Below are 25,375 nucleotides of genomic sequence, written 5' to 3' on the forward strand. Positions count from 1 at the left end.
GCCAATTTTTGTGACATCCACAACTTACTTATTAACCTTGCCCACATTCTCATCTGTATCATTTATGAATATCACAAACAATAAGGGATTCAGCATTGTTTCCTGTGATATTCCATTAGCCTCCAGTCACACAAACAGCCTTCTACCACACCCCTCTGTCTCTTGCTACCTTAGCCAATTTTGGATCCAACTTGCCAAGTTACCCATGAGCTTTCTCTTTATCAGTTTCCCAAATGGGACTTTATCACTCTGTATAAATTATATCAACTGCACTACCCTCATCTACTCACTAGTAACATTTGTCATTATCTCAGACTGTGAATTTGATGGGAGAAAAGACAAGTCTGGGCAAGGGATGGGTTTGTGTTTTCTACTTTCAAGAATACACAGGGACCGGGACTAAAAGCAAATTTCAACCTTGGTCTATGTGCACTAGTGAACTGAAATACTCACAAGTACTAGTCTGGTTTGGAGCACTACTGTGCTGTGAAAGTCACAGTCGACGAACCATTTACTATCCATCTTTGCATTGCAGGGTGCTGAAAGCCAATCAGCAAACCAGTTCAAAAGGAAACAGGACAAAAGAAATAGAGATAACAAGGTGTAGAACTGGATGAACACAGCAGGCCAAGCAGCATCAGAGGAGCAGGAAAGAAGGGTCTAGGCCCAAAACGTCAGCTTTCCTGCTTCTCTGATGCTGCTTGGCCTGCTGTGTTCATCCAGCTCTACACCTTGTTATCTCAGATTCTCCAGCGTCGGCAGTTCCTACTATCTCAGGACGAAAGAAATACTCTCTGTCTTAGTCCTGGAAACCAGTTAGCAAGCCAATCAAAAGGAATCAGAACCAAAATATTTCAGCTAACCTAATAAGCAAAGGATATTGAAATTGATTGCTCAGCTGTCAAGGCTCCACTATTTATTCTTCATGAATGAATCAAACATTGATCAATATATCTTTAACTTCCATCTTTTTTGGATTAATGCACGAATTAGAAATGAGAAATATGTATGCTACATTATTATTTAATCCTGCATTTAGTAACCAATTATCTCACTCCTCCATTAACTCAACAAACTATTGTCAAATTGACATTCATTTGGTCTAGGAAGAAGTTATTTTGAACTACCCAAGAAGCAGCTAAATAAAGAAAGGGAGTAAGTTCATCCTTCCTTACCTGGAGCTTGACAAATTGGAGTATTCCTCCTAGAACTGTAATAATTTGGGGAACTCTGCCCAGGGACACGTTGTAATGGACGGATAATGTAGTGAATTCAGGCTGGAGAAAATCATGCAGAAATATGTTTATGTCAACTTATCTGAAGACCAGGTATTAATTTTCAACTTTAAAATCCAAGATATGTTAAAAGATAAACATACAAATGAATGTTTGAATATTACCTTACATAATTGCAGAAAAATGTTTAGCTGTATACATTTATCGCTTATATTAAAGATGAATACTGAAGCCACACAAATCTCACTTTTCTAATGGATTTCAAGAAGCTTGCAGTTTACTTCCTGTCGAGAATGAACACGTGGTCCAACACTCTGAAACAGACATTTTCTAAAATTGCTTATTCATCTTTTCCTGGCAATGTCTGAGTGACTCTGCGGTATATAGTTCTGCAGCTTTCACTTCCTATGCAGCATTGCAGTCTGAAGTAAACAATGAATTGCAGGGCACCAGAGTATCTGACTGACAAGTACTGAGATACACAGCCAGAGAAAGATCAATAGTACCAAAGAAAGGATTTCCAGACTAAAGGAACATGCATTTATATAAGATTTCAATGTTACATTTAAAATAATGTGTACAAACACAAAGTCAATCTGATTCCACAGTTTAGCCATGTAACCCCTTCAATGCTAGAAGGAATTTACTTGCACATGGATTTAAAGGCAGATGTTGAGAATTCATTAATTATCTCCAGATGTTTTATTAATGTGAATCAGCATCTGTGTATGAGGAGCAAAATTGAGACCTGAGGGATACAGTCTCAGAATAAGGGTGGGTTATTTATGAGAGAGATGAGGATTTCTCAGTAAGATAATACTGAATCTTTGGAATTCTGTACTCCAGAGAGTTGTGGAAACTCAGTCTTTGAGCACATTTCAGATAGAGATCAATAAATTTTGTAGATATTGAAGACATCAAGGATTATGGGAAGGTATTGAAATGGTGGTGTTGCGATAGAAGATAAGCTATGATCCGGCTGAAAGGTGCAGCAAGATCAAAGGGCTAAATAATCTACTCCTGCTCCTAATTCTGATGTTCTTACACCAACATTAATGGCTTGTAATTGCTAGTTTTTTTCATTTATTCATTCACACGATGAGGCCATCACCGGCTAGGCCAACATTTATTGCCCATTTCTAATTACCCACAGGGCAGTTAAGTATCAACTACATTGCTGTAGTTCTGGAGTCACAAGTAGTCTAGACTGGGTAAGGATAGCAGTTTCCCTCCCTAAAGGACATCAGTGAACCAGATGGGATTTTCCAACAATCGACTCACGGTCATCATTAGACTCTTAATTCCAGATTTTTATTGAATTCAAATTCCCTCATGGTGAGATTCGAACACAGGTCTGGGGAACATTACCAGGGTGTCTGGACTAATAATCTAGTGGTAATACCACTAGGCCATCGCCTAACCATCAAAACCCCTGTGGTCTACATCAAGATATGTGGCACAGTTTTGGCATTAGGCCCATCTCAATGTTGAGAGCATTTCGCTCCATCTTTTATGTTTTTCACATGTGGCATCGCAAGATTCTTGCTAGCCAGTGGCAAGATGCAAATTGACTGGTATTAATACTTATTAACCGCCTTGTTAACCCCACAACTCACCTTATTAACATTTAGACTCCTATCTTACTAAACTAAAAAGCGAGATGTTGATAAAACTGGACAAACAAACCAGAGCAAGAACCTGGCAGATTCAGCTCACTGCTTGGTCCAACTGACGTCCATGTTGGAAACTAGACACCAACATCGCAGACTCCATAGGCACGAGCCATACAACCTCACATTCAGGGACATTGGCTTTCAACGTGTGCTAGTCTCTAAGAACCCTCATGACACATCACTTACAGGAATCTTCTGCATTTCAATGCTACAGCTCAGGCTGAAGTGACAACTATTATTGTAACCCTGCAGCAAGGACACTGTGCACTGAGGAACACGTACTCTGAGCTGGACTAGGCTGCATCTCTGGGCTCTTTGCTTGCTGTCGTAGCATTTACTCACTTTGACTCTACCAAATACTCACAGCATTCATGCCTTGCATTGCCTTGTCTTTTCATTTTGAATTTTGACCTGTCAGCCAGAAATACTAGACTCATTTAACTGCTGCCTTGTGGCTTGCCATTTAGAGCAGACACAAAGCCAGGAAGCAGGCCTCAGTGCAGTCAAGAGGCATAGCCTACATTCAGGAATCCCACAGGGCAGCCTCCAACACCAGTCTTGGCCCTGCTCAGGGGGTCATGGTCAGGATACCGCTTAAAAGGAGTGAGGAGCCAAACGATGGGCAGCACACCACCTGTCTTGTCTCTTTCTACCCTACTGTTGGGTTATTGTCCTCACTGAATGAAAGAGAGGCGGGTGCTACAGGAAATGGAAGTGGGTAGCATAGGTATTGTCGGTGCAGGTTGGCAAGTGTCCTAATTGAGGGAGTTTGCACGCAGAGTTATTGGTGACAGGGGTTTGGAGTGGGTGAGGGTGAGTAGGGAACACATTCCAGGTAATTGTGAGAGTGATAGAGCATGAGTTTCGGTGGGAGGTGGATACAGTAGCAGAGATAGAGTGAGAGTGAGGTATCCAAGAGAAGATGTTGACACTTACACTGGCAGCGTGGAGAAGGACATTGATCTTCTTCTTATAGTGCTGGGCATTCCTCCAGACAACTGAGACTGCTTAAACCAGGTTTGCAACCACAGACCAGGCTGGCAGGTGTCCTCTGCTACTGGTCATGAAGCAAGAAGTCCGGCATGTGAATGACTCTTCCAGCATGACTTCCAGGTTCCTGCCCATACAATGGGGCACCAATTTCCCCTTGTCTGCTATGACAATGCAAATGTCTGCAACTCTGCAGGGCAACTCTTAACTGACAATGCTTGTCCAGGTGTACAATGGGCTTTCAAAGATCGCATGGGTACAAGGGACGCCAGTGAATTCTGGGATATTCACTGAGTGGGAGTTGTTCTGAGAATGGTGGGGTAAGATGGGGTGGAAATTAGATTTGAAAGATGTCATCGGGACAGGTAGGTAATTAATGAAGTGAGTCTGGTAAGATACCACGAGAAAACTCATGAGGCCTTGTGGCAAGAAACGCTCCAAAAGACTCTAAAGAAGTCAGATTTAGACAAATAAACATAAGATTTAGCCTATTGTTTTCAGTCCCCACCCTTCCCAAGCTTCTGATTCTATTGCTTTCTTGGACCACTGTCTTAGGCTGAAATAAATTGTTTAAAATCTCAGATATCCTCTCCACTATAAACAATGTGTACTTTCACTTTTGGAACAAGTCTATCTCTGTCTCTGCTTCAGATGCTGAAACTCTCATCCTGGGGAGTGTTGTTGAACAGAGAGACATAGGAGTGAGGGTACATAGTTCCTGGAAAGTGGCATCACAGGTAGACAGGGTGGTGAAGAATAATTTGGCACACTTGCCTTCATCAATCAGAGCATTGAGTACAGGAGTTACAGGTGTACAAGACAATGGTGAGGCCACATTTGGAGTACTGTGTACAATTCTGGTTGCCCTGCTATAAGATGGATGTTATTAAACTGGAAACAGTGCAGAAAAGATTTACAAGGATGTTATCAAGAATGGAGGGTTTGAGTTATAAGGAAAGGCTGCAGATTCTGGGACTTCTTCCTCTGGAGTGTAGGAGGTTGAGCGGTGACCTTATAAAGGTTTATAAAATCATGAGGGGCATAGATAAGGTGAATAGCCAAGGACTTTTCTCCTGGGTAGGGGAGTCCAAAACTAGAGGGCATAGGTTTAAAATGAGAGGGGAAAGATTTAAAAGGGACCTGAGGGGCAACTTTTCTTATGCAGAAGGTGGTGCGTATGTGGAAACAGCTGCCAGAGGAAGTGGTAGAGGCGAATACAATTACAATATTTAAAAGACTTTTGGATGGGTATATGGATAGGAGGGGTTTAGATGGATATGGGCCAAATGCAGGCAAATGGGACTAATTCAGTTTAGGAAACTTGGTTGGCATGGATGAGTTGGGCCAAAAGGTCTATTTCCATGCAGTATGATTCTATGACTCCAATACTCTAAGACTATCTGACATGAATAAACTGCAACCACTTTTTCAATGTTCTCCTGGCCACCTAACTATATTCTATTCAATAATTTTGAGCTAAACCAAAATTCTGCTGCCCTATTCTAACAAAGGCCCTTTCGCTCATCTCCTAACCCAGCCATTGTTTGCTGATCCATATTGGCTTCAGTCCTACAAAATATTTCCCACTTTGCATTCCCCACTTCTAGCCTCTTGTGCATATTCTGTGGATTGCTATACCTCAATACCTAACTTCTGGAATTTCCTTTCTAATCTTCCACCTCTTCATCTCACTTTCATCCTTTAATATGTAAATTGTAACCAATCTCTTTAAATACTGAAGAATGTAAGTAGTAGGAGCAGGAGTAGACGATCTAGTCTCTCGAGCTGTTCCGCTATTTTATCAATATCATTAATCCTCGGCCTCCACTCTGCCTTCCTGCCTGCTCCTATACCCATTGACTCTGTTAGCTTTAAATATATTCAAAAATACAGAATCCTCTGGGATAGGAAATTCCAAAAGACTCTATACCCTTTGAATAAAGATATTTCTCATTTCAAACTCTTATCTTGAGCCTGTGTTCCCTTGTTCTATACTTCACCCAAGGGAAGCACTCTCTTTATGTTTACCCTGTCAAGCTTCTCTGAATATTGTATACTTCATTGAGATCACTTCTCATTCTTTTAAACTCCAGAGAATAAACACCCAATGTACTTAACCTCTTATCATAGAAGAAGCCTCTTACCTCAGAAGGAAAAAATAATTTAAATGGATTGGTGAAAATAATTGCTGAGCAGTATGTAAGAGCAGTTGGGCACCGTCAATCCTAGCTGCTGAACAGGAATGGTTTCTGCCATTTGGACATGGTCAACATTGGTTGTGGCTGGTCAATTATTACCTATTGAAATAAAAATGAAAATAATTGCAGAGGCTGGAAATCAGAATAAAAACAGAAATTCCTGGAAAAGCTACTGGAAATTGTTGTTGCTGGTTGTGTTCAGTCAGCTATGACAGTTGGTAACAATTGATACTGGTTGGCTTTTCCAAGCCAAAAAAACATTGCCTTGTCTTTTGTGCTTTTCTATTACTCTGGTTGAATGCAATTTATAAAAAAGGGAATCAGTGAACTCACCATTAATGAATTCAGGCCTTGTTTATCAGCGTAACATGTTATCCTGAAAAACTAGTTAAAAAGCCAAAAGAAACATCGACTGTAGCTGTGATCAACACTTCTTTCAAAAAATCTACATACAACCTAATTGATCTCCAGGAATCTTTATTTCTTGGTGATAATGTGTTTTACTGGAGACACAGAATTTTCTTTGCCTCTGTTGTCGCATTCTCTACATTTACATCCTGGGTGCTTAAATGATAGATGAAGAATATGGTGAGTAGAGAGAAGAAAAGAATAAAACAATGTTCTACTGAATTTGTCCAGCAAAGCAAAATAAAATTAAAGACCAATCTCAACTAAGCCTAAGTAAATCAGTAAAGCAGAAGCATTTTTGTCACTGAAATTAACTACTGTCAATAGCTCCTTACTCTGTATTTCTCCACAAATTTCTACAAAGAAAATCCAAGAAAATAAAAATAAGTTCCTTAAAATGCCTAATACCTACTTATCTGCAAAACCTCAATGGGTTGTTGACTGCAGAATGAAATTTCTATCATTTTAATAAATAAACAATGGTGGCTTAGACAGATCCTGTCGGGGCACTGTATCAAACAAAAAGATAAAAAGATCAAGACATCATGCTCAATCCCAGAAGTAGATCCATGAGGAGGTCTTATAACCTGCCTGCCCCTGTCGACATGGACTGCCTATTGGGCTCAAGCTCATCCAAAAATTTAAAAACAACCCCTTTAAATAGCTAAATAGGGACTGGAAATGGAAATAGTCTACATAACTATGAAACACTGTTTTCTCCAGGCCACATAAACTATATGTGGCCCAGATACCAGTGAACCTACTTAAAGCATTAAGGAAACCCCTCCACACAATTTTAAAGGGCACAAAGGAAATTTCCTCAAGGTGGCTCAAATTGGGAGGCACCAGATCCTAAGGGATAGTTCAGTCTCCAGGGGCCAAAGCCAAATTCTAGACAGATGGAAGTCAGTTCTTCCAAAAGATCACTGCAGGCTTGAGCCACTTCAATCCCTATGTATTCTCAAGTACCAGAGTCAGGGGGTTCCAGTTGGTTTTGGTAATATGCTAGATTTTAACCTAAGCCATAATGGCTATTTGCACCAACATCATTCAACATGCTCCTCTGCCAGTCAACACATCCCTGAGTCTGATCACTCCAGTATCCTGAGCTGTCTCTTCTGCCAACCACTTAAAAACTCATTGACAGAAGTCCCCACTTTTTGAGCAGTGGTTTCCTTAAAACATATGCCATCCCTAACAGGCTCTCCTCCAATGTGAGGTGGCCGTGTAAATCGTGAACAGGTCCATACCCAGTCTCAATAAGACAACATTCGGAGCATCTTGTCCAGCATCCTCAGTGAGTGGTTGATTTGGATTCCATCCCTTGTAAATTCGCCAGCCGGAATTCCTTAGCAGAGCAAATACCGAAGAGATGAATGGTATTCCATGTGAAGTACCTATGTTTTTCTGACAAAGGGTCTGTATGCAGAGATTAGAAACTCAGAACATTTATTCCAATTGATTCTTGCTGTGTATGTTATAGAATAGATTTCTTGGCATTTGCGCATCCTCTGCATGTCAGCTGGGTTTTATGACATAAGGAGCACATCATTAGTGCTAGCCAAAAGGATTATCTCTGTGCCTGGCCCATGCAGAGCCAAACCTGACAACTTCTTACATAAGAGATGCAGGAATATTGGGAAAATAGAGGGAAAGACATGGGAATTTAAAGAGTCAAAGTCTAAACCTGCCAGATTAATAGAGGTCAGGTAGAACCCACAGGAACTTACAAGGTGAAGGAAGAGCCTCTGGAATTGAAAATCCTCATTGTGGACCTAAGGAGACAGCCCAGAGAGGCTGTACAATCAAAATAGTTTCAACAGAGTTGCGCAGGTTGCAGAACCCTGGAAATTTTTCAGAAGCCCTGCAGGAGGTGAAGGAAACTATGAGGGCTCAGATGTCTCAGGGGAAGCTATATAAATGTAAATAGTCTGAAATCAAGTAGAAATAAAAGAGGTCAAGAAAAGACCTGTAAATTTCAGAGATGAAGTGAGTGAGCCAAAAATTGAATGTAAACAGCTTCCCAGCTGAAGTAAACAGGAAGCAAGACAGCTCCCATGCAGGTGAACAGATGGTGAGAGAGATAGTCTGGAGTTGGGAATACATCAGACAGAAGATCTGATCAATTCATTTCAAAATTATCCCTCCCCTGTCTTGAAAGTTGCCTTTATTTGGATATTAAAATCCCACCCATAGCGATCTAGCCAACATTCATCCCTCAAATCAATCAACTGCACCAAAATTTATTATTTGTCCTTTTGCTCATTCATTTTCTGTTTGTGAGGCCTTAGTATACAGGAAATAACTGTGACATTTCTTAAACAACAATGAAAATATGATGAAGATAAATTAATTGTGTACAAAGCACTTTGGAAGATTCTGAATATATAAAAAATGAGTTCAGTCAGAGCCATTTGCTTTAATTCCACATGAGCTTTCAATTCTTTAACAGGCACCATTTGCTAGGTCAGATCCACTTATCCAAATTTGGCAATACATTTCAATTGAAGTGAAAGCGGCTGATGTGTGAAATAAGGGAAATCATTTTGGAGCAGTGATATTGCAATTTATTGCAGTGACCACATCACCATTTCACTGGAGGAACTAGATCAAGCTTTTCTGGCATGGCTGCTGACTCTGGAATCAGCCTGGATAACCTCTTTTCTCTTCACACAAGCAACTGTTGAAAGATTATTAAAGATAGGCAAGAATGTAGAGTTGAGGTTAAAATCAGATCAACCATGATCTTATTGAATGACAGAGCGTGCTCAAAGAGCCTTGAGGCAGGGTGACACTGGCATTAGCTGCCCACCCAGCAGAGGCAGATAGCTAATTATCAGCACTGCTCACTTAGGGGCAACTGGTTGATGCTATCAGAATCTCAACAGCAGCAAACGTACCTCCCTGCAGCTAAAGCCCAGCTGATGACCAGAGGCAGCCTCCCAAAACTAGGTCGGGAAGTCAACAAGGCTTCTTTTTATTCCACTCCACTCTCTGAGTCACAGGTGTCAGAGGCCATAACTGCAGACACAGGACTGAAAGGTTTCTCGCCACTCTGATGGCCTGGTAGCTACACTTTTAAGCAATTAAAAGCCTTCAGAGATTTCCAACATACCCTCCACCTACAGTGGCAGCACCAACTCCTCTCCCAGGCCCTCAGCGCTTATAGTGGCTGAGGAGCCTCCTTATTGTCCCTCATTGGAATGGTTTCCTGGAGACAGTCTGTTAATTAGTTACCTCTGGCAAGGCTGAACAGGGGGACAGACCTCAGAACCATTGGGATCAGGACCTGGAAACTAAAGTGGTAATATTCTGCCCTTTCAAAGCTTACTGTTCTTCTTCAAATAATGCCATAGGATCTTAGGTCTGCCTGGACAAGTGTAACACTTCAGGCAAAAGACAGCAATTTTAATAATACAGTATTTTGCTTGGTGGTTGTTCTGACAAATTTTGTTTTCTTTCAGATAAGGCTTGAGATAAAAATCTATCTACTATTCCAGTTGGATGTAAAATATACTATGGTTATATTCATAAATGAGGAGGGCAATCTCCCAGTGTCCTGCTCTTATTTATCTCTCAATCAATCATGCTATCTGATTATTTAAATTTATGACATTACCATGTTCCTTGCACTTCAGTTCCTGTTAAGTCAAAGTCACAGGAATTTTAAGCACAACCACTTCTTACTCCACTATGGAACATTTTATAAATATATAGTCAAATTATAGCTAAAGGTTTTATTTTAAAAATCTTAACAACCTAATCAATGTGAGAAGAGTAGAATTAAAGATAAAACTGAAACAAAAGCTTATTCTGTTAAGTTTGTGCTTCAATATTTTGCTAAGAGGTCAGATGTAACTATTTTAATTCAATTTTTCCAAATGCTTCTGATCTCAACATGCCATCAGAACGAAACACTGAAGGTTGACACATGCCAGACTTCTCTCAGAAATGTGACTCAAGATGGAAATAGCAGATGGCTGAAGCAGTTATTTCATTATCTAGAAAATGACGAGTGGTGTGAAGGAACATGAGAAGTAAGGTTAAGGTCCAATGAAAATCCAAACTGAAAAATTCAGACACTTATTAGCTGCAAGTACAATCCATATGAGAAATGGTTCTGTTATGCTCTATTACTTCACTCCTAGATAAACTTACAAGAGGCTGTTGCTGTTTTGGAATGTTAAGGGCCCTATGGTATGTTAAAGTATAGCAAAACTATTATCTGCAACAAATTAATGGACTGTACGGGCTAAGTTTTTAAGCTACTGATTAGACATAAAAATATAATAAATTTAGTACAACAATGCCTTATTTAGTTTCCAAGGTTTTGTTAACATTCATGCATGCTTTTATAAAACGCTGCTTTCAGTTGCTTTCAATAAAAAACTTACATTGTCTACTATTTATTACATGTATATTGTGTTACAAATGATAAAAGCATCTTTTCAAAACAACCTTTCTTGAAATCCCTACAGGAAATATTTATTTATTTTGAATTTCAAAACTATAGTAATACTATCTTGTTCAGAAATAAGCTACAAATATTAAATTTCTATGTATGTTGAAAATATCTTTTTACAGAATATCTCTGATTTATAATATACCAAGAAAAGAAAAATAAATTTATGTATATAGCAACATTAGGTGACTTGGAAACAGTTAAATTTTGGAATACCTTTATTGCCTTTATTTTGTAATTAAAATGTTCATGTAATAGGATGAATTGAAATATATAAATAGTGATACTTTTTATCCTATTACTTTTCAGACCATTACTAATACTAGACAGGAACTGGCAGCAGCTGAAGTTGGGACACTGACTGTGAACCTATAACTATCAATATCAGACTTGGTTTATCTGCATAGCTTTTAGCATGACATAATTCCTCAAATATGACGATATTGACTTTTCTGGCAGCGGCATTCTGGGCCATCTTTCTTTACGTTGAAGTTCAAAGTATTAATGGTAACATTAATTATGATGAACTAATTTGATGTATGCTTTTAGTTATCTCTGCACGACATTACATTCGGGATCATGGAGAACCTTTCCACTACTGGCAGCCTGTATTGCCAAGAAATTGTTAACAAGGCATGAATTTGTGAGTAATTCCAGGAAACTGACTGCAGCAATAGGCAGGCACTGCAGGGTCATTACCAAAATTGTGTCAATTTAGTGCCCAAACCGAATATCTCTATTATGTGGTATTCAAAAATCGAAAATGTATTATTGAGGTTAAGATTCCATGCAATGAGTACTGTGTATAAATTGATTTAAATGGTAGGGACAAATTTAAAGTAAAATATAAATCTTACCTTTTTTAGATTCCGGTTCTTGAAGGCATTCTTGCCATGAGACCCAGCAAGATCTTTCGCTATGTCTAACCGAATGTGCCATCACCCAAATGATGTCACTCACGTCTGACTTTATCTCCATCTTACCACACATTGTTCCACAACAACTCACAACTTGCTGGATAGCCACCAAGTGATCAGCTTACTTAGTGGCTGCAAAATCTTTAAAGACCTGTTGGGCACCTGTACAAGCACAAACCAGTCCAGAGTTGACAAGCATGGTTTCTGACATTTGCCCTGAACGTGGCAAACAAGGACAAATTTATGCCATGCTTTGCAGGCAGGGAGTTGGAGATCCTGCTGGATGGGAAGGGGTAGTCGCATGACCAGCAGTGGAGAGACCACAACACCAGGCCTTGTCAGCTTGGAGTTGAAACTGCCACTGTACCCACCTCCAACCAAGGTCCATGCTTCAGCGCACTCTCTGTTGCCTGCAATATCTTTCCCACTCACTCTCACCCACCCTAACTCTGACAGTATGAAGCCTGCATGCCCTCTGTACTGCCTACTGACTCACTTGGGACATTTCCTCAACTGCACCAATAGCTGTGCCACTCACTTTCATCTCCTGTAATTCCTGCCTCTCTCTGGGATGAAAACAGCCCACAATAGGGCATCCTGACTCCAATCACCCTGTGGCTGACTGAGTGTGCCCAAGCCCCTGGACTGGTGTCAGAGTCCGGTCTTGACTTACTGTGCTAACACTACCTTTGTGAGAACACTACTTCCCTTGACTTGACTGGGTCTGCTGTCACCCATGACTTCCATCTTGTGAATTCTTGATGTCCAGCTTGTTTGGCATGTTTAATAAGAAAGGAAGCAGAATATTAATGAGGATGACAACCCTGAACTGGGAACCAAACCAAAAGTTTGCACAAAGGGCAGCAGGTTCAACGTTTAGGGCTCTTTTCAAAGCCCACATTCTCCTAAACACAGCACAGCACAGCACAGCACCAACATTTCTAAACCACTCCCTTGGCTAAATCACAATAAAGCATATAATTATAGAAATTACAGCACCACAGGAGGCCATTTGATCCCCAATACTGCTATGTCTTGAAACTCAATTCCCCCCGATCCTTTATGTTTTCATTTTAAAATATTAATCACGTTTTTAAAAAAAATTTGTTCTCGTCCCTACCCCTTAATAACCACATGTGGTGAAGGACCATATGGCTTACTAGCAAAGTATCTTTATCTTCCATTTCCTGTTGATCTTTCCACTGAAAGTCCTTGTGTTTACTTCCTGAGTTCCTCATTCACCTGTCAGTGGAAATATCTTTTGCTGTTTGCCCACAGGTAAAACACAAGGTTTTATTTACCTCTTAGTGGCTTAGCTTCTGTCAGTGCCATTACTACTTACCATGGTGTTGCTGCTGCTCTGTACCCTGCAGAAAATGCTGATCATCATTCCCATCCTCCTGCTCAAACGTTTGGGCCCCAATCTCTTCTTGTTCACAAATTTTCAATTCCCTGAGCTCAACCTGCCTTCCTGTCTCTTTGAGTCCCATTCATAAGTCTCTACCTCTTTTTTGAGTTCCCTTTGTGTGACTGGGCAGACCTTCAAAAAGGGGGGCTTTTGTGGCACAATGGTAGTGTTCCTACTCTGGGCCAGGAGGCCTGAGGTCATTACCGACCTGCTCCAGAGGTGTGTCTGAACAGGTTGATTATCCATCAGCAATTCGTTCCCCTTATTATAATTATCCAACTTGAACACATCAATGCAATTTACCTCAACTATTCAATAAGGCATGTGTATTTTTTAAGTAAATAGATTTCTCCCAACTTCTTTAAATTCAAGCAGTAGGATACTGAGGTACCCCACCAATTGTTCAATCACTCCTATGGGAGGCCTGGTCCATTTAGAAAGCTGTTGCCTCAATAAATTAGAATATCTGAACTGTTGGTGGAAATAATTATTTTGCGGGATGGTGCAATGATTCAAAATCACCAACATATTGTGTTTCTGATTACTTTCTGGGTTCAGAAAAAAATGTTGCAAGATATCAGTCCATTCTTGAGCAGCTGAAGTGGTCCCAGATTATTTTTGTGAGGCCTGTAGTTCTGTTCCTCTTTGACGTACAGAAAATATGTATAACTTACCTTTTGGTTGCTCTTGGCGGCACTGGCAGCTGAAATTATGTTGAGCATGTGTGACATATCCTACACCCAGAGTAGGTTGGTTAGCTCAGTTCTGGATGATTGGTTTGTGATGCAGAGTGATGCTAATAGTGTAAGCTCAATTCCTGTACCACCTGAGGCTACCATGAAGGTCCTGCCTTCCCAACCTTGCTTCTCACTTGAGGAACCTTGCTTCTCACTTGAGGCACAATGACCTTCAGATTAAACTCACCACCAGTCATCTCTCTTTAGGAGAGAGCAGCCTGATGGTCCTCTGGGACTATGGCTACTTACACGCATTTGAACTCTAAAATGCCAACGTCAGTCCAATGAAACAGTGCTATTTGCAGAATCAGAGGAGCCCTACAAAATATTGTAGATCAAATAAAAATATATAAACTGAGAACATGGATAATGAACATCAAAAAGACAGAAATGATGGTAGTTAAAATGAATATTAGAAGAAACTAGACTGAAGATTAAAGTCAAAAGTGTCACACTATCTATTTGTCTATTTAAGACAAAGAGTAAAGACAATGGCTGATCTAATGAAAAATTAAAAGGACAGAGATAAAAAAGTAATTTTGTGAAGATGAAAGATGTGTTAACAACAAGAAAACTCAGGGTTTTAATAAGGAAAATACTCATAAAATGCTACCATTATGGAGGGGCAATAGTGGGTTGAACCCCTTTGATAATTAAACCAAAATAGAAGCTCCAATCTGTTATAATGAGAGAAGAGATTCCCTTCTAATAATTAACCCTGAAACACCCAGAGGAGCTCGCCTTTCCCCTCGTAATCTGTTAAAAGAGTGATTAAAAGAAAGAAAGTCCCTGATCCGCTTTATAAATAACAAGAAACAATTTATTTATTTAACCCTAACAATGAACAAATTAACAGAATTACTAACAAACCAAACAATTCCCCCCAGACTAGCTACTCCCTAACTGGCCTAAATTCTATTGGAATGCTGTTCAAATAAACACAAGTCCCACCTATATAAATCCAATTAATAAGACAACCATAACTTAAAACTTAATCTCTCCAAGTTCACATAGACTGTGTCTTCCAGAATGCTCTGTCTTCTCCGTTACTCCACAAATGCCTTTCTTCTGCTGATTCTGCTGTCAGGGATTTTTCTCTGTAATTGCTTCTGTGAGGACTTTTGGCTAGAAATGCTGTGGTACCTTTTTAGGATCGATTGTGCTTTCTCTAATACATAGATGACTGTGAGAGCCAATTTCTCTCTTTCTTGAGAGCTAAGGGCTGTTAACCTGGGCAAATGGCAGTTATCTCTGAGGTCTCTGTCCAACTGATTCCTTCTTTATACCTGTGATGACATTTCTTATGTAAGATTGGTTTGATGTTGTCAACACTATCAGATTTAAATTTGATAGGCTTTAGTATGTAAGGGCTTGGTTTAAATTGATTTGCTAAATTTGAAAACTATTGTCTTGGTAAAAAAATGCTGCTTCACCTTTCAAAATAAATAGATTAATTTTGGGTACTTTCCGTACTGGCAAACTCTAGCTGCTGCTCACAGACATACATTTTAAAAGTCTCTAAGCATAGAAAAAACACCTCACCTCTTAAAGGGACCAGGCACTCTTTCTCCCTTACTATTTTGACAAACACATTCTAGCTTCCTCCCATCCAATTCATGACTATTCTACACAACTTTGTAACACTACGTTCTATCATCTTTCCTGTATGCCTCACAAACTTAGACAATAAGTAAAGATCTGAGGAAGTAAACAAAGGCCTTTTAAATGTGGATACTAAGACATATGTTAAAAATTATTTATGCAGATCATAAGAAAACTGAAATGAACTTCATATTGAAAGTGCAAAATAAAAAGTGACATCCAGAAAAGAAAATGTCAGTATTTCGGCTATTTGGCCAGAACTGAAAAGATACAGACATCTCTTCTGAATGACAAGGTAGAGGTCACTAGAAAGAGGCATTGGCCTCAGTGTAGATGGATGAAAAATGTCCTTTGATACCAATTTTGAGAAATTGAAATAAAAAAAACAAAATTGTAAAGGGCTGCTTGAAAAGCTTCAAAGCAAGGTTGGGTTTTGTGGTATAGGGTCGACAGATTCTAAGTTGGATAAATAGCTGACTGCACGGCATGGAATGAACACAGTTACCAATGGCAGAGAGTGTGTGCAGGAAGTGGACACTGCAAGGGTGTTGCTCTTTGCCAGTTATATCAATAATCTGCATATAACGATCAGAAGAACTAACCATGTTAATGATACTGTGATAAGTGCATGTATGTATGCAAGACCTTGATTGCAAACTAAATAAACTGCAGGCATGTCTGGATGGAATAGAAGAATTGACTGTGTCTCCATTTATTTTAGCATGCAGAACTCTACAGTTTGTACATGTGTATGGAGAACTAGAAACATGTATATCCCATACACGATTGTGTGCTCAAGGCTATTTTCTTATCCTGTCCCACTCGGGTTATATAGTCTTTGTTTCTAATCCTACTCTATGCACTAATCAGATGCTCAGGGGAGTTGATACTTGATGTAAAGAGATAAGACACTTTTTATCAATTTCTGTGCACAGCTTTTTCTGGTGTTTAGACCTTGTTTTGACCAATGATTAGTTTACCACCTGCATGATCAACTCCATGTATGGTCAAACATGATATCACTCCTTGTGTTAAAGTCCTTTTTCTGGGCTGATACTGTCACATTAGGACAAGATCCACTTCGGCTTATTACAAGAGCTCATAATGAGGTACATCCTGTAAATGTTTTGATTATACGCATCCAGGAAATCTATTATCAGAGCATTATTATCAGATTATATTCAGAAACACAATCTGGTGAGCACTTTGCTAACACATGTCTGCAGTCGCTGAAAGAAGAAGCTCCTGAGATCTCTGACTCTCAGTGTTGTATATGAATTTACGAATTAGGTGCAGAAACAGGCGATTGGCCCCTCAAACAGCTCTGCCATTATAATAAGATGGTGGCTGACTTGAATGTGTTTCAAATCCAATTGCCTTCTACCCCGATAATCCTTGAATTCCTTGCCTAACAATAATCTAGCTATGTCTGCCTTAAAAATATTCAATGGCTTTGCCTCCATCTGAAAGAATTCTCATCTCTGTCCTAAAAGGGTGATGTCTAATTTCAAAAGTGTCCCTAGATCTGGAATCACTCACAAGGAAACATTCTTTCCATGTCTAGCTTGTTCAGGATTTTATACACTCCAGTCTAGATACCCTTCACTCTTCTAAACTCCAGTAGAAACAAACACAGTCTGTCTAACCTTTCCTCATAAAACAACGTACTCTTTCCAAGTATCAATAGAGAAAATCTTGCCTGAGCCACCTTTAATGCATTTACAATCTTTCTTCAATAAGATCACCAAAACAACACACGATATTCAAGGGATAGTCTTATTGACACCCTGCATAACTGAAGCAAGGCATCCTTACTTTTACAAAAACAAAGTTGCTGGAAAAGCTCAACAGGTCTGGCAGCATCTGTGAAGGAGAAAACAGAGTTAACGTTTCGGGTCCGATGACCCTTCCTTTTTATTTATCCTTACTTTTACGTCCATTGTCTGTCATAAAAATGGATAGCATTCCATTAGCTTTTTTTGTTACTTGCTATACCTACTTTTCAACATTCTATAACTCACACATTAGAATACCTACATCCCTCTTCAGCTGGAATTCTGCAGTCATTCTCTATTTAAGTATTATCCTACTTTTTAATTCTTTCTGCTAAAGTGAACTGCCAGATTTTTGCCTACTCTCTCAGCCTCTCTATGTTGGTCTGCAACCTTACTTTGTTCTCTTCACAACATACTTTCCTACCTACTTATGTGTCATCTGCAAGTTTAGCTACCATGCCTTTATGCTTACCTTCATATAACCCATTAATTTAAAATGTAATAAGTTGAGGCCCTACCACACACCTTTGTGAGACCTGACTTTTGACACCTACTATTGACTCCCAATCCCACTATCTAAAGGATCAACACTCACTTTACTAACTCTTTTTCCTTTTAGAAAGCTGTGGAAATGTTTGCTTTTTCTTCAGTTGTAGCTAGCTTACCCTCATACTCTAACTTCTTTCTCCTGGTGAATCTTTTAATCGTTCTCACCCATTCTTTTTATTCTGATCATTCATCTCACCTGCATCTTACAGGGAAAAAGAAAGCGATGGGTATGAACAACTAAAGAGATAAGGGACTGCATTAAATTAAAAGAAAGGGCTTACAAAAATGCAAAAAAAATCACAGATGCTGCTGACTGGGAGAGATATAACCACCAGCAAAGGGCCACAAAGCAGCTCATAAGAGCTACTGAAAGGGATTATGAAAAGAAACTTGCAAGGGACATCAAAATCAACAAGAAGAAATGTTGTTGTAACATAAATGGTCAGGAGCAATGTTGGCCGACTAAATATTAAGAGTGGGGATATTGTCAATGACTTTGGGGAAATGGCAGACATGTTGAATAATTACTTGGTTTCAGTATTTACAGCAGAGAAGTAGGAGAGCTGGCTAAAAGTCCTGAAGAAATTAATAGTAAATTGGAAACAGGGACTGAATAAAATTAATGTAAATAAAACATAGATAATGTGGAAATTAATGGAATTAAAGAGTGACAAATCACCAGGACCTGATGGTTTCCATTTGAGGGTGTTAAAGGAAATAGAACACATTGTAGATGCCCTAACACCAACCTTTCAGTTTTCCCTTGGGATTGGAAAACTGCATTTCTCACTCTGCTTTTTAAGAAGTGTGAAAGAGGAAAACCATATCATTACAGACCAGCTAGCCTAAAGTCATTGGTGGGGAAATTGTTGGAGTCTATAATAAAGGATGGGGTGACTGAATACCTTGAAAATTTTCAGTTAAGCAGGGAGAGCCAGCATGGATTCATGACAGGTAATGCCTGCCAAATGTCAATGAATTTTTTTGAAGTGGTGACTGAGGTAGTGGACAGAGGAGTGTATATGGCTATTGTTTATATGGACTTCCACAAGGCATTTGATAAAGTCCCACATAAGATACTGTTACCTAAGGTAGAAATCCACAGAATTGAGGGCAAATTACTAACATGCTGGAGATTTGGTCAAACGGCAGATGCCAGAAAGTAGGAATAATGGGTAGATACTCAAATCGACAGGATGGGACCTATGATGTCCCACAAGGATCTGTGTTTGGGCCTCAATTATTCACATTATTTACTAATGATTTGAATAATGGTGTAGAAAGTCACACATCCAAATTTGCTGATGATACAAAGATAGGCAACATTGCAGACAGTGTAGAGGACAGCATAAAATTACAAAGGGCTATTGAATGGCTAAGTGAATGGGCAAAACTGTGACAGATGCAGTTCAAAGTAAGCAAGTGTGAGGTTATCTATTTTGGACTGAAAAAGGATAGATCAGAATACTTTCTAGATGGTATGAATTTAAATACAGTGGATGTTCAGACAGACATGGAGCTTCAGGTGCATAGATCTTTAAAATATAATGAACAGGTGCAGAAAATAATGTAGAAAGCTAATTGAACACTGGCATTTATATCTGGAGGACTGGAATATAAGGATACAGAAGTTATGCTGCATCTATACAAAACCCTAGTTAGACCTCACCCAGAGTACAGTGAGCAGATCTGGGCACACCACCAAAAAAAGGATATATTGGCCTTAGAGGGAAGATAACATAAGTTTACAAGAATGATACCTGAACTTTAGGGATTAAATTATAAGGACACACTATACAAATTAGGCCTGTTTTCTCCAGAATTTAGAAGGTTAAGGAGCCAGCTGATTGAAGTCTTCAAGATATTAAAAGGAAAAGACTGACATATTCTTCTCATTTTCAAACTGGGTGTAAATTTCAATCATGTTGTTTCACTGCTACCTAAAGGAGCCTTTACTCTGAGATCTTTAATTAATCTATCTTAATACCAAGTCTAGTTGATTTCAGAATGTGTTGCTCTAAGAAATTATTTTAAAAGCATTCTATGAACTCTTCATCCAAATTATCATTGATAATCTGATTTGTCCATTTTAAGTATAAACTAAAGTCACCCATGATGATTGCCATCCCTTTATTATAAACACGCAAGTTTTTTTTTCTAGTATATTTTGTAGTTACATTAGGGGACCTGAAGACCACTCCCATTAATTACTTCTTTTGCCTGCCATTCCCCACTTCCATCCAAACTGATTCTGCACTCTGATCTCCTGAACCAAAGTCATCTCTAACTATTACAACAGTGCTATCTTTGATTGAGCGCTATCCCTCTATCTTTGCTGAATTTCCTATTCTTCTTGAAAGCTTTATAATTCGCAATATTTTGGACTTAATCTTGTCATCCTGCAACCACTCTCTGTAATAGCTATCAGATCATTTTTATTCACTTCAGTGTGTGCGATCTTTTTTTTATTATGAATGCTGCATGCATTCAGATAAAGACCCTTTAGTTTTGTCTTCTTGTTATGTTTGTAACATTTAGCCTTTACTGTTAATGCATTCAACATCCATCATGACTGTCGGTGCATTCCAGGGACCTGGCACGTGCTAATCCCAAGCAGACAATTTGCTTGAGTACTTGGCCATAACCAACATATTCAATCAAAACATAGAATGTCAGGTAGCGACACCAGAGGCCCTCTCTAGGCGGGATGAAGATGGAGGAGTTCATCTGTCTTCTGTCTACTGTGCTTGTTCTGGCATATGAACAAGGGGCTTCCTCCATGGAAAAGGTGGCAGGTGCTTTGGCACATTTACAGCAGAATGTTCAGTGGCTGCTGAAAATTCATTTGGACTTGCAATGCCCTCGGATACTTAATATCAATGACAAGACGATAGCACGATAAATCACCTCAATCTCATTCCAGGTTTCCTGTCCTGTTAAGGAGATAGGATGGCGCCAGCAGGCACCCACAAGGAGGAGACATGCAGGCACTCCAGGAGCTTCATGTCACGACACTTCAGAAGAGTTCTGCCCCTTCCTCTCCCCTTTTTCAGTGAACACATTGCCTATAACAGCACTGGACAAAGAGGGTACACCTGCATCTCTGTAGGAGATTGTCAGCAGGATGGCCCTGATCTTCCTGGAGATGCCCGTCAAATTCTTCAAGGTTACAAGTACAAATGACTCAGCAGGCTCTTTCCACCCCAGTTGTGGAGTCAGGGCTGTGCCAATAGGAAGTAGGAAGCAGAGAAAGGGAAGAATAAAAATTTGAAGGCACTTCGGTGGTGTAGACATTTCACCACTATATGTGTGTGCGATTGACAAATGTAAATATATACTCAATTGCACTGTTCTAACATCTACATTGATCTCATATCCTGCTAGATGCTTACATGTTTGGTTGACGTGAAAGCAGTGGAGCATCTCCACCACTACAAGAAGATGCTGTTCTTCCATCAGGGCACTTACGATTGTATCACAGCAACAGGAATGTGTGTATCTCCAGTCTCTTTCATGACCCAGCAAACTACAGACCTAGAATTTGGGCAGTGCAGTCAAAGCTCCAGAAGTAGCATTCAGAAATGCACATTTGTCCAATCAGATCAATGGAAGAATATTGGGCTGGAAACAGCCATGTAGTGGACCTTGAACAGGCACTTAATGGGCATGATGCAGGGAAGTGACTGGCATCTACAGAGTGTAGGAAGCAAAGTCTTTTTTCCCACGGCTGGGGTGTCCATAGCCAGGTTAAGCGTTTTCAGCTTTCGCGGTGCACAACACATACCTGAGAGATGACTCTTTGCATTTCTTAGTGGGGAATAGTAACACAATGTTTCTGTGCATTTACATAGATCATAGTAGTGGAAGCTCATTCCCTGAGGATCCTCAGTCATTGCAATAGTAAGGTGTAGGATTTTAACATTCTACGGGACAGTAGGGATGATGAGGGAAGTGAATAATGACATTAGGTAGGATATCACAGAACTGAGGATCTTTCTCCAGGGCGAAAATTCCCTATTCTGCCTCCTTGATGGAGGGGTAGGCTAGAATATGGTCGTCCTCCATGAATATGTATTAGCTGGGTGTAGCCACTGTGGAGCAGCTGCGGGTGCATGCGGTTACTGAACACCCTATGTTTCTCACTTAAGCTTCCTTCCTTAGAAATAGGTCACATACCATACGTGGTCAAAAGTAAGAATACAGCCTTTATTGCAAAAAATACTGCAAAACAAAACCTTTCTCAGTCAACGAGGTGTCTTGAATCAAGCAACGTGGCCTTCCAGCTAGCTGGTCCATAATAAACAGAACATTCAAAGAAACATATCCATGTAGCTCTGTACTACTGAGGTTTAAGGCTATGAGGTTTTTCACATTTCTCTGGCTTGTCAGATCATAACTCTTTCGTTTTGACATCTACGACAGCCTTCTTGGGCTATCTCAGGATCTCCACCTTCACAGAAGCATAGAATATAGGAGCAGACATAGGCCATTCAACCCTTTGAGGCTGCTCTGCCATTTGATATGATCCTGGCTGCTCATCAAGCTCAATGCTATAATCCAACCCTCTCCAGTATCCCTTGATTCCTTTAGCCATAAGAACTAGCCATTTTTCTTTAAGCCTGCTGAATTCATTTTTCTTCCATTCTCAAGTTCTCACGAAGAGTCTAGAGGGAAACATTAACTTACTTTATAGAATCAGAGAAACTCTACAGCACGGAAAGAAGTCATTTACAGACTCAGCTCCTCCACCCTCTCCCTTTAACGTCACATTTACCGTGACTAATCCACCCAACTGCATATCTCTGGACACTACATGGCAATTTGCCTTGGCCAACTGATCTAACCTGCACATCTTTGGATTGTGGGAGGAAACCAGAGCATTCAAAGGAAATCCACACAGACATGGGGAGAACATGCAAACTCCACTCCAAGGCTATATTCTTACAGATTGCCAGGAGACCCTCTGCACCTTCACAGAACATCTCTTTAGTTGTTTACAAATGAGACCTTTACAGAATAATTACAGCACAGGAGGCCATTTGGCCCATTACATCTCTGTTGACTCTCCAAATGAACATCTCACCAAGAGGCATTCTTCTGCCTTCCCCTGTCATCCTTCATATTGTTTCTGTTCAAATAATCGTTCTTTTGAATGCCTTGATTAAGCGCACCAGCCTTTTATTCTCCAAACAGAACGGTTCTGACTTCTCCAATCAAACTAATAATCAAAATTCCTCATCCCTGGAATCATTCTCATAAACATCTTCTGTACTCTATCTATTAGCCTCTTTATCCTAAAGTGCAGCATCCAGCTTTGGTCACAATATTCTGGTTCATTCTAACATAACCTCCTGACTTTTGTACTGCATATTACAATTACAATTCCCCTATTAATAAAGGCTAGGGGCCGATGTTTGTTGCTGATGGAAAGATCTGGAATGTTTTGGGTAGTTTCACTGTCACTGATCCTTCTTGCTCGCACAGGTCCATGTTACTGATACCAAGCAGGCAAGGATGGCACACATACACTCTCCATTAGAACAGGCTCAATCTTGATGAACAATAAATAGGTTTTTTCAATGTCTATTACTTAGTAGCTAGTTAGATTAAGTACATATTACTCTTTAAGCTACTTGCTGCTAGCACTAACAATTAATGCATAACTCATTGGACTTAGAACTTTAATGAACTCCTCCAAGGCGCAGTCCCTTACATCCCGATGGTGCACCTTATCGAGATGTTAATTCTCCCTTTCACGTACTAAATGTCTTGTAGAACACTGCATACTTCATTAAATGCTTTCTCAATTTGTCCTGTCACTCTGCTCTTGTAATCCTATTTCAGTCGTAACTTCATCATATATTGTCGGTATATATTCTTCTTCCCAAAGTGCGTAACCTCACAATTACGTGCATTGAACTTCAAGCAGCTATCTACCCTGTCCAGCAATTTGTCAACGTCTGAGGCCTCAATTCTCACTAAGACGTAAAATAATGATTTTCAAATTTCGTTCCTACAAATTTGACAAATTAAAATTTAAAAACATAGCTTATTGAGAAATGTACGTTTGTTTCCCTTAAAGTGGACGTGATACTTTTCTTCCAAACTGCTCACTGAACTGCACATTTTTTTGAGTGATTTGCATTGATTATGATGATTTGCTGACCCTTTTGCACCTTAAACTGCGGAGCAAAGTAATCCTCTTCAATTATGGCGCAGGATAAGACTTTGCGGACAACAGTGACAGGTTTAACCAATCAGATTATAACCTCAAAAACCTTGATCTTCATTGGTCCAGACTGTACCAGCGGCGCCGAGTCTGACGGCCGTCCGCTTCGTTGATTGGCTGCGCACCACATCATTCAGTTCATTCACCACCTCAAGGTTGGGCTGGTCTTCGGAGTCTGCGGCGTCAGATTTCTATGAATCACGGCGACGCCATTTTCTATTATTATAATCACCGCGCAAGGGGAGTGGGCACGGAGGGCTGGTCTCCTGCCTCCTTACTCAATAATATCCGCCTCTGTCTGGTGGCGCACTTCTCAACCTTTCAAACAGGCATCAGCGACGCTTTTGCGTTTTAAGTCCATTAGGCGGTTGAAAACAAATAGTTAAATTTGTTTTAAAAATAAAGCCCGACGATTTCAAAAGAATTAAGTCAGAACCATGACAGACCCCGAGTGGCAATCTCCCTCTGTCTCGTCCTCGGCTCGCTTAGACGACATTGTTGATGATCGTACCGCCGAAGGTACAGAGAAAATGCTGGATGATTCGGATCCTCTCAAGCCCGGGGCAGGCGACGCACCCATATTTGTACCTTCGGTCTCTATACCTGCGGTTCCAGGCGCCTTCGAGCCGGCAGAAGGCACTACCATCGGACACGAGGATCCCCAGCAACCCGCGCCTCTGCCCGCCAGAAGCCGGCCCGAACCGGACTCCACCTCAGAGTCGGCGCCTGCTACATCCACCGTGTCCGCCAAGACTCGCCCAGAATCTGTCGGTAAGTTTTAGGATTACCAGCTTCACCCATCGCGGTTGCTTATAACAAGATATTCTGGTGACCAACTCAACCAGAGAGGATGCGGCTCCACAACGTTGCCCCGCTTTTAGTTCGGCGTTCTTGCAATTTTAACTAGAATTTGCGTTTGAAAGTAAGTTAACACGTCCCGCACATTCCTTTCCGCCCGAAGTGATCAAGCAGATCGTTGTATGGTGTATTTTAATGGAGATTTTGTATTTAAATTACGCAGCATTAAGTAACTGGCAAAAGGAGAATGAAGCTTTATGAAGCCAGTGAGTCACGATACACTGTTGGAAGGGCGGTGGTTGCAGATCCAATAACTTAGAAAGGGAAATTTACAAAGGGGTTAGAACCGGCAGAGGCCAGACATGATGGGCAGAATACCGCCTCCCACCTATTA

General features: G+C 40.2%; 1 protein-coding gene across 8 annotated transcripts in view; it reads left to right on the top strand.

Annotated features, from left to right (window-relative positions):
• Positions 1–24,291: 24,291 nt before the first annotated feature.
• The window catches only part of LOC109920936 (reticulon-4-like), a 98,957-nt gene continuing 97,873 nt past the window's right edge, over positions 24,292–25,375 (top strand). For 2 of the 8 annotated variants that reach the window (XM_048601476.1, XM_048601475.1), the window contains exon 1: positions 24,335–24,954. In XM_048601476.1, the coding sequence (XP_048457433.1) occupies positions 24,621–24,954 (334 nt within the window). In that variant the 5' untranslated portion in view covers positions 24,335–24,620. Of the gene's footprint in view, positions 24,955–25,375 lie in introns of all 8 variants that reach the window. The other 6 variants (XM_048601470.1, XM_048601471.1, XM_048601472.1 and 3 more) reach the window with 6 other exon arrangements.

Source organism: Rhincodon typus, chromosome 9 (genome assembly GCF_021869965.1).
Source record: "Rhincodon typus isolate 14 chromosome 9, sRhiTyp1.1, whole genome shotgun sequence".
NCBI classification, from domain to species: Eukaryota; Metazoa; Chordata; class Chondrichthyes; order Orectolobiformes; family Rhincodontidae; genus Rhincodon; species Rhincodon typus.